A 9,670-nucleotide genomic window follows, 5' to 3' on the forward strand; every position below is an offset into this window, starting at 1 on the left:
ACATTGGGAGAACCAGGAGGAGCGGCTCTCTTAGGGGATTGGAAAGACACGATAGGCCGGCGAGCACCCAATGGTGGTCTGGGCTTAGCATCACGTCTGGGTAGGATGCTTTGTAGCGCCTCCGTCTGCTTCTTTTTCAAGTCAAAAGATGTTAGAATTAGCCACCAGGATAAATGGGTTCATCCATGTAGGAAGCTCTGTTCCTGTCTGACATTTACATCAGCATGGGCCACAGGTGACGCTGAGCCACAACGGTGGCAGCCATCCCTCTGCCCAGGAAGAGCATTGCACAGTGAGACAAGTGGAGAATGTAGTCTGAAGCCACCCGAGTTTCATCAAGTACGGCAGTCACTGGGCTCCTTGCTGACAGAGTGCTATCAAGCTAGGCCAAGGACATAGCCTGTAAGGTCTGCAGGAGGGTACCTGATGACAGAGCCCAACCATGGTAGCCTGTGCATGGGGGAAAAAATGGCAATGCTTTGACAGAATAGTTGCTGGGCCCGTAATCCCTTGTTGTGAGATTGGGCCAGGTAAGAGGCGAGGGATGGCTCCATAGGAGGAGAGTGCATCAGCCCGACTTATCAGCTCCATCGTGGTCAAGGAACTGTTGACAGCTGTTTATTCCAGGATACATTTAGCAGTCACGAAATCTGGAAAAAGTGGGAGACACTGTTTCAACTTCGTGGGAGTTTGAGGCAGGAAGAATCCAGTGAACCTGGTGGGTCTCTGGGCTAAAGGGGGGAAGGGCAACGCCACATTCGGCTTCTGAGCTGCACAACGGTTGAGAAAATAAGGATTTATTTGCCTCGCTTGCTGTTCCATTGGTACATGGAGACCAACATGGAGACCAACACTGGGCTCTTGGTAAACAGTCCTGTTCCTCGCCGGACAGGCCATGCATGTTTATGCCGAGGTGAAAAATATCCTCGCTGTCGTATATTGCATGCTGCTGAGACCGGAAAGACAAAGGTACCTGCTCAAATTCTCCATCTTGCCAGCTCAGCTAGCAGTCACCTCTCCACTCAGATTTGGAGAGGGAAGGGTTGTGCTTGACGGCAGCTTGACCGATTTTTTTTTTTACAAACTTCAAAAGTGGGGTGGCCTCCCTACATCATTTGCCTTTGGGCGTGAATATAGTTGTCTTTAGCCAAACATGTGAGGGCATTATATTCTATATTGTCTAAGTTGTACTGTAGTACTTAAACTTTTCAAATGGATGGTGTCACAGAAATAGGAGCCCATATTGTATGTCTTTTAGATACATAAAACTATGGATAACAAATAGAGTATCATTGTCATGGAGATGCTAGATGTACTGCTACCATTGTTATAGTGTAGTGTTTTTGGTTATTTTTTGCAACATCCCACAACAGGCTAGAAGCCAGTCTTCTGATATTAGATATAATGGTCACAATGTGTTTATATGTGAAATTGACACATTTCAATAGATAAACCATTTTAACTTTGTTAATGTTAAATGTTAATACGTTTGTGTCAAAGGAATTGGACAAACCCAACCTATTATTGGCCCATGAGCAAGCCTCCATTTTTGGTATGGCAAATGCATAAGAAAAAACTAGGCCAGAAATTAAATGCTATAATTTTGATCAAATATATACAGCCTCATTTGCCACTGAGTTGGTCTACATATTTGCCCAAGTTTAGTCATAACTGTATTTGTGTTCTTTTTTGCCTGTGGGTCAGTGTTTTTGAACGAATCAAAGGAATTAATTCCTTTCTACCTCAGGGTCACAGGAAATGCCAGTGTGATGACGCACTGCCAAATATCTTTAAGCGGGTCATTACGTGTTACCTTACCAATGCGGCACCAGCATTATTAATGCTTCCTATGGACAGCCCTGGTTGTGTCAAGTCACCTTTCTTCTCCTGAAACATACCAGGTAGTATGTTTAAGTGTGGAAATAGCATCTAATTTCATTAAAGCTGTTTACTTAGCCTCAGCAAGTATGAGATTACATTGCAAAATAACCTTTGGCCTTGAATAAATACATTTTCCAGCCAGGTCTTTCACTCATGAGAGACTTGGCCTCAAAATTGGGCATCTGGAATCAACTACTCATTAGCTCCTTTTACCAACACAAGTCTTAGCTCAAACTAATTCAATAATTTGCCATTAGCCCATGAGTGGCAAAAAGATCTCACACATTTAAGAGTCAGTCAATATCTGATATCCTTTTATTTACAATTTTTCTTGGCATGTAGATGAAGGGGAGAATAAAACCGGGACACAAGGGGACAAACACAGAGACATCCAACTTACCGGCCTGTCATCCTATTTTCTGCAGATTAACCTCACGCAAGTACTTCCATTCAGCGTCGTAGCAGCCAAACCTGAGCAGCAAAGTTTTCTCATGATATCTATTTGCCAGCTTCCTCCTCTGAGATGTTCTGACTGTTCTTTAAGAGGTCGTGCTCTACTACAGGGACTGCTTTTACAGACAATCTGACCGAGATATGGGGCCCTCCCCTGTCAACTGCGAATTGAACACTAGAGTGTCATAACACGTGTTCACCATATACATTCTTATCCTGATACAGGCATGCACTTTAGATATTACATGAACTCAGAAATGAAAGTATCAATGAAAAACAATCGTTTTTTTTGTATTTCAGTATGCACTTCCATCTCAAATTAACAGGAAAATTGAGTGGAAATGGCCGCAACCAACCCCTAATAGTGCTTCTAATTTCAAAAAGATCATACATGTTGGGTGTCATAAGATGATGATCTGGAAAGTTCAGGCCATCAGGATGTTGGCCTAAATAAAACTGTTGAAGGGAGCAAACCTACCATAACAAACTGCTACCATATCATTAGCCCAAATAAATATTTTATTTTGGATACATTCCCATTTTCCTAGATTCCGGTATATTTTTAAAATGAGTTGATCCCAATGGTAACCTTGCCCGACTCTGATAAAGCCAAATCGCTTTGATAATGCTTGCTTGGGGAACAAAACGATAAAAAAAATAAAATTAAACATTCTGATCTCAGTTAACTCTGCACACTTCGCAAAAATCAATCTTGAAATATCCAGGGATTTATTTAATAGTTTTTTTTTTCTTTTAAGAGACAAAAGGATTGCAGGCTGCACGTTTCCAATGTGGAGAGACTGTGGTTGTTGCTGTTTGATTTGTGAAGACACTGTCTTTTTCATTCATGTCAAAAGCCTTGTGTAGTTCATGAAAACGCTGCTGACTAGTCCCCCAACCCCTCCAACTCCCATCTAGTCTTCTTCCTCCAGGTCCAGTGTGTTGAGCTCATCCTCCAGCTCGTCCAGGTCCTCTCCCGTGAAGAGGTTCTCGTCCACGGGGACATCCTCCGACTCGTCCTCCAACGTCTGGTCCTCGCTGTGCTCACCGTTTTCCTCAACCCCGCCCGAAGCCTCACTCAGTTTGTTGTCTGCTGTGCAAAAGGGAAAACAAGCTCCGCATTAGCAAGTTAGACATACACCATTACAGAAGTGAGATGAGCTGCTGACGGTTTCTTCAAAACCTGAAACTGACCAAGATGATCTAGCAGTCACTGAGCCTTATGTCACACAACAGGTTTCTTTCCCTTCTAATCTAGTCTACTTCTTATGCCAATGGTTTCTCTTCTCAATGGTTCTCAATATGACTCTCTACACAATGAGAAGCATCACCAATTCAAATTCAACGAAAACCATTCTATTCTGTGACTGCTTTGTTCTCGACTGTGAAAACATAGCACCTTCATGCCTGTGCTAAATGCCACCCACCGTCTCGCTCTCTGGCTGCCTTGGTCTTTTTTGCTGTGAAGCGGTCTGCTGCTGCCAACGTGATCCCAGCTCCCATGCCAACTTCTTGGGGAACAAACCGGCTAACATCAATGTCCAGCAACTCATCTGACTCTTCCACCTGCATTGAAGAGAAAAAAGAAACACACACGACATTAATTAAAACCACCCGAGAGCATTTAAAGACAGCCGTAAGACACAAGACAACAGTAGAGAACCTTGTACATGGCATCTAATAAAAAGAGAAACGTGTCCTTGACTTAAGTCAATATGTAGCTTGTTTTAGACTAACAAGAAGCACAAAACATCATTTCTTATACACAATGAAAGACGACAATGGATAAGGTAAATTGCTCCATCACAGGCAACTGACCTCCTGAATGATCTGCTCATCATAACCGTCCTCCTCTTCATCATCACCCTTGGCGTACTTGGTATCATCAGCCTCATCATCATCATCGTCAACCAGTTCAGGACGGAACTCGAAGACTTCACGCCCACTGACCTGTAAAGGGGACAGACATCACCACTCGTCTTAGTTTTCGTCAGTCTGTTCTAAAGCACTCCTTCAGCATTACATTGCAAGGCTAACAGCATCTATTAAATATAACAGAAAAATCACATGAAAAATGCCTTCTAAAATACACCACTTCATAAACCTCCACCTTGACTGCTCCCTGCATTGATGATAAATCATGCTGCTCTTTAGAGCACTGATCAAAGACTCTGAAAGTCTTGGGGCTCTGCCGCCACCCACTGGCACACTAGGGTAGAGACTAGAAGAGATTTCTTCACTATTTTGATGGATTCCATCTTGTTGGATAAAAAAACAGCAACTCAGGAGCAACTCTGATGCTAAACTAACCTATTTGCCCATGTTAATTTAAGAGACAGAATTGAGTGACACATTAACCATTAAAATGTTATCCCTTCATCTGGCAAGTCATTAGGATAGTGATTCGTTAAGAAACAAATTAATCCTATTAAGGGAATGCAATTCGATTTTTCTGCTGACATAAACACCGTCCCTGGAACTGGCATGTACTTATAATAGTACTAAAAAAAAAACGTTCTTACAAATAATAATCGACCTGAGTGTAGTAGTAAGCAAGGGGCAAATGTTGTGAAGGAAGAAGAAAACAAATGCCTGTGGCTATAACAGCCAAACAACGCAAAGGCACTACCCTGGAGAAAAAATGCCTCCTCAGCAAATTCTGTGGAAACTAGCACTTGTTCTCAACTACTGCAATCCACGGAGAAACTTCCCAGGACAAATTGTGACTCCCTTTTTTGCAGAGTTACCTCAAAGGAGTCTTGCACCAACTGCATAGAGTTGCTGACACAGCAGACTTGTTCCTATTGGCTGGTGTGTGTGTGTGTGTGTGTGCGTGTGTGTGTGTCCTTCACTCACCCCCAGACCCCGGCCAGCTTTGAAATCAGCCTTCTTCTTCTCCATGTCCTGCTCGGCTTTGAGGATCTTGTGCTGTCGTTTCCTCTTCTTCCAGGCCAAGAATGTTTCCAGGGTGATGCGGGTGACGTTTGGTCCTAGGGCAGCTCGCTGGAGGGAGAAGGGGGGTCGGGTAAGAGAGTGAGATGAACACTTACTATAAGAATAGAGTTTTCACCCCCAATGTGTGTCTGTGAATGCACTTTGAGGTGGTTATTTTTTCTTTTTGAAACAGTGGTTGTTACTAAATTACACAAAATGTATACACATCTAAGCAGCGTTAGCCACAGGACGAGACAAAACTCAACTAACAAACAGATGTCCACACACATTTTATACTCATAAATTCTGTTCACCTTCAAATCTTCAAGCAATCCTTAACCCTAACTTTCAAACCCGTTAACCAAACGTTTTGGAAATATTTCCTGAAATGACCCAAATGACCTATCATCAAACTTCACTTTCAGTCAGAAGGGAGCTAAAAACATCAACCTAACTACTAATAAATATGTTACTGAGGGGAGAAAACTGTCACCTAGGTTACTACAATCACATTTTGCTGCTAAATCTTGTCGCAGAAATGAATTGCCATGCAGGATTTGAGCGTTTCATCAAGCACTTCAATGCTTTCTCCACCTGTCATGAGTGATAAACCCTTCCTAATATGACACTCTTAAGCTTTGAAATTCACATTCACAGTTAATAATAAGATACATAATATACCTTTCTATATCTGTTACAACAAAGACAGTCTTCAAGCAACTAGGTTATTTCTATTTACTAATGGTCTACAGAACACAGCAAGGTCAAGCTCACTTTTAAAGGTGACGTAATCATGACCCTTTCTTGTCTGTAATTCAAGATATAAAAAATGTTTGAATCTGTGTTTGGGACAGACAGTGGTGAAATGGAATATAACGATCGCCAGAACTAGATGTAGACTCCTACATACAAAAGACCCCCCCCCCCACCCTGCCCACACCCACACACTGCATTCACAACCCATCTTCATAATGAAAGCCTCACCTCAGTTTCAATAAGTTCTTCTAGTGAAATCTTTTCCTCCTCGTCCTCCTCTTTCTTCTTGTCTCTCTTGATGACAAATCCAGGAGGGAGGGCATGACGGTACAGACAGTTGTCACCTCCACCGGGACAGACCCAAAACCAACCGTACTTATTGTTCTCTATGGCATCCAGGAAATGTCTGCACACCTACAGATGAGCAAAACAATGTTAACCAACGTCCTTTTGATTCATTTCTTAAGTTTAATAATTTCACATAGTATAGATATAAATACTATTCTGGTTAGGTCGAGGGTAGCATTTTCTCCTTTCTTAGGGAGTGTGAATTAGTGGAGCAAAGTAAAGTGATTGAACTATAGACGTATAAACACTTCCGACCGTCCGTCTGTCTGGCTTACAATCTGGGTCACAATTTTTTCCTTCCCCGCCTGTGCCTTCTTCTCTGCCTCTCCATGTTTCATGGCTACAACCTCCTCCAGTTTCTTCTCGTCCCAGTTGTCCATGGTATCTACACAACAAAAAGTTACGTAGCTTTTGAATATAAATGTTTTTCTTTTTTTGCATGTAGCTATTTCAGTCAGCTTATGACCGGCAAGTAATTTCCCGATCAAGGCAAGCCAGACGATATATATCCAAACAGCACAACTAGTATCATCTACTCCTAGAATAAGCAACACCTGTTTTATCTATTTTAAACTGACAATTTTAACTTTCATTTTTCATGACTAATAATGCTGGGCTTTCTCACCTTTTTCAAGTTCGTCATCTCGTTCGTCAACATAAAGACTACGCTTTTCACATTTTCTCTCAATGGTCAAGTCATGGGAAAACTTGCACTTGTCCCCCTTGGTGCACTGTCCTTGCTTGAAGAAAGCACAGAGCACCGATTTGGGGTCCACACCTGCATAAAAGCACAGCATCACTCATCACCAGGCACAGAGGTTGATGCTAGACCTTCAGCACAGCCTTTATGTCAAATTAGAAAATTAGTTAACTAGAACCTGTAGTAATTGATTTGCAGAATGTGCCAGGGCAAGGCAGTACATGTGCTAGAGAATGATGCCAAGCAAAACTGACGACTTTCATTACATTGTTAACACGAACTAATCAACTGAGATTCTTATTTGTATTTATGTGCAGCATGTTTTTGTATTGACTCAGAGGCCTTAAGTTACCTTTGGCGACTTTCTGTTGAGCTATTACAGGCTTAAAGAGATCATTCAACTCAGAAATCTCTTTCTTCTTCTCCAATTTTTTGCCATCAGGACCAACAGCACCGGCCTAACACAAGAAATACCGAAAGGCAATTAAGCTTTACTGAGAGGTGGGAATAAATATTATGTACAGATAAAATGACAGAAGAACAGTAGCTTACCGGCCGAGGTGTCTTCACTTGCTGTACGACATGTTTGATAAACTTCTGTTGTTTTGCGCCCTTTTTGTTTTTCAAGCCAAAGGTCTTGTCCTGTGCGTTAAACAAAGGTTTTAACATGTACCACACAGGGAAAGGTGGCTAAATAATACAATAATTCTGATAATTTAATTTGGCACACAAGACTTTTAAAGGCCAGCTGTACAGTGTCGACTAACAGGCAAAGGTCTTCCACGCAAAATCACGCTTATCGATGTTTCTAATCATATCATCACCTTTTGAAATAAGTGTGAACATTTTCATAACAGCTTCACATCAGACCTGAATTTAAATATTTTCCTGAGTAACCTTGTTAATAGACAATCTGCCTCGTCATATAAAGGGCTCTAATGCAAAGATATTGCAAGCAACCTTGCAAGCTGAGGCCAGATTGTGTTCAGAAAAAGATGACTTATCTATAGTTATATTTAACACTATGCTCAAAGAGAAGTCCGAGCTAGCAATGACTAGCTAACTAGTAATGGAGTAACGTTTCCGTGGACTCAGCTAGCAAGCCGTAATGTTGCACGTTATGTTCTCACTCCAAATGCTGGCTAACTATATCTGGCTAACAGGCAAGTTATGTGACGGTATCGTCGTATTTTCAAAACAGCAACGTGAGCGGTAAATAGCTGGCTCATAACCAAGCTTTGGTAAAAACCAAATATATCTATATATTGTTATAAGTTTAGCTGTCGCCAACTTATCGACAGGCACGCCAAACCACATCAATGAATATATGATAGATAGCGAGCTAGCTGACCAGCTAGTTATGATCTATTGCTAACAGGCGTTCGCTAACACAACCAAACAGTGGTAAAAGGAATGTTGCTGGTCTGTCATTTATTTTTGTTCAAGATCAAATAATTGACAAGAACTGCTTAATGCAAAACAAAAATCATGCATATTCCCCAAACCATTAAACACTACTGTTCACACCTCGATATCAGATCTGTCATTTTAACCACATGGCTACGCTCGTAAAGTATGGCTAGCCGGCAAGCTAATACTACTTGCTACGAGCATAGCCAGGAGTTAGCTACAGGACCAACATGAAAACCACGTATGGTAGGCCGAAAAATCAGCATGGTTGAACAGTGATTCTCCAAAGCGCAATTCCTTTTCAAAATCTCACTCACTTCAATGATCTTTTCCTTTTTCTTTTCTTGGGTTTTCTTACTACTACCAGCACCAGGTTGAGAGGTTTTCTTCGGAGGCATATCGGTTAAAATATGTAAGTTTATCCTCTAATACCCCACCTCTAATTTTCGTGATGACTGTGCTAGCTAGCAAAGAGCAAGCTTCAGGCGTTGGTGAGGTCTTTTTTTCCAGCACCCGCTGCGCATGCTGGGTAACAGAAAAGGAGAGTCGGCGTGTCATCAGTACTGAGTGAGTTTGATTGTGTCCATACATTATCCCTACTGCCATTTTCACCAAGGTGGAAAAAGGCAATATTTGTAATGTCTCAAAGGTGAATAGACAGCCATCTTTCAGCCCAAGCAACTTTTGTTTTTTTTTAAATACTTTGAACATATAATTCCCCAGTTGGCTCCCCAGAGTCAGCCAACAATGAGGTTTACTCTTTCTTTCTCTTTTTTTTTTTTTTTTTTTAAATAAAGGCTAAAGAAAGAAAATCCTATCTCATTATCATGCTCATTACACATACAGAACATCTACTATGTTGTATGAAACCTTACAGGTGCAGATTCAGTGCTGGCTGTACCTTACACCTGTCACAATTAGGCTTCATATTCACTGTGTGATAACCATACAGAAATAAAAAGTTAGGCCCCCAGAGCACTATCATTAGCAAGTGATTTTATTTATCATCATCAGCCAAATGTGTTTTCCTTGTCACCGTGATGGATGGTGTCTAATAACAAATGGATAGCCCACTGTAGGTAGCCATCATGACAGGGTTCCCACGGTACCTGGAAACCATGGAAAACATGGAATTTATTTTTTCATTTTCCAGGTTTGGAAAAGTCATGGAAACTGAGCAAAAGTAAA

General features: G+C 41.5%; 1 protein-coding gene across 2 annotated transcripts; it reads right to left on the reverse strand.

The window, feature by feature from the left end:
• Positions 1 to 2,191: 2,191 nt before the first annotated feature.
• zc3h15 (zinc finger CCCH-type containing 15) lies at positions 2,192 to 8,963 on the reverse strand. 2 transcript variants are annotated; one of them, XM_080839378.1, is made up of 10 exons: positions 8,800 to 8,963; positions 7,625 to 7,714; positions 7,425 to 7,530; positions 6,998 to 7,150; positions 6,648 to 6,757; positions 6,253 to 6,438; positions 5,191 to 5,337; positions 4,153 to 4,284; positions 3,762 to 3,900; positions 2,192 to 3,424 (listed from the first exon to the last, which is right to left on the reverse strand). In XM_080839378.1, exons 1-10 carry the CDS (start codon positions 8,878 to 8,880, stop codon positions 3,249 to 3,251), a joined length of 1,320 nt encoding a protein of 439 aa, XP_080695504.1. In that variant the 5' UTR covers positions 8,881 to 8,963; the 3' UTR covers positions 2,192 to 3,248. The 2 variants fall into 2 exon arrangements, with proteins under 2 accessions (XP_080695504.1, XP_080695503.1); XM_080839377.1 differs by having other exon boundaries at positions 2,192 to 3,427.
• Between the last annotated feature and the right edge of the window lie 707 nt (positions 8,964 to 9,670).

The sequence above is a fragment of the Sprattus sprattus genome, assembly GCF_963457725.1.
Source record: "Sprattus sprattus genome assembly, chromosome: 5".
NCBI lineage: Eukaryota > Metazoa > Chordata > Actinopteri > Clupeiformes > Clupeidae > Sprattus > Sprattus sprattus.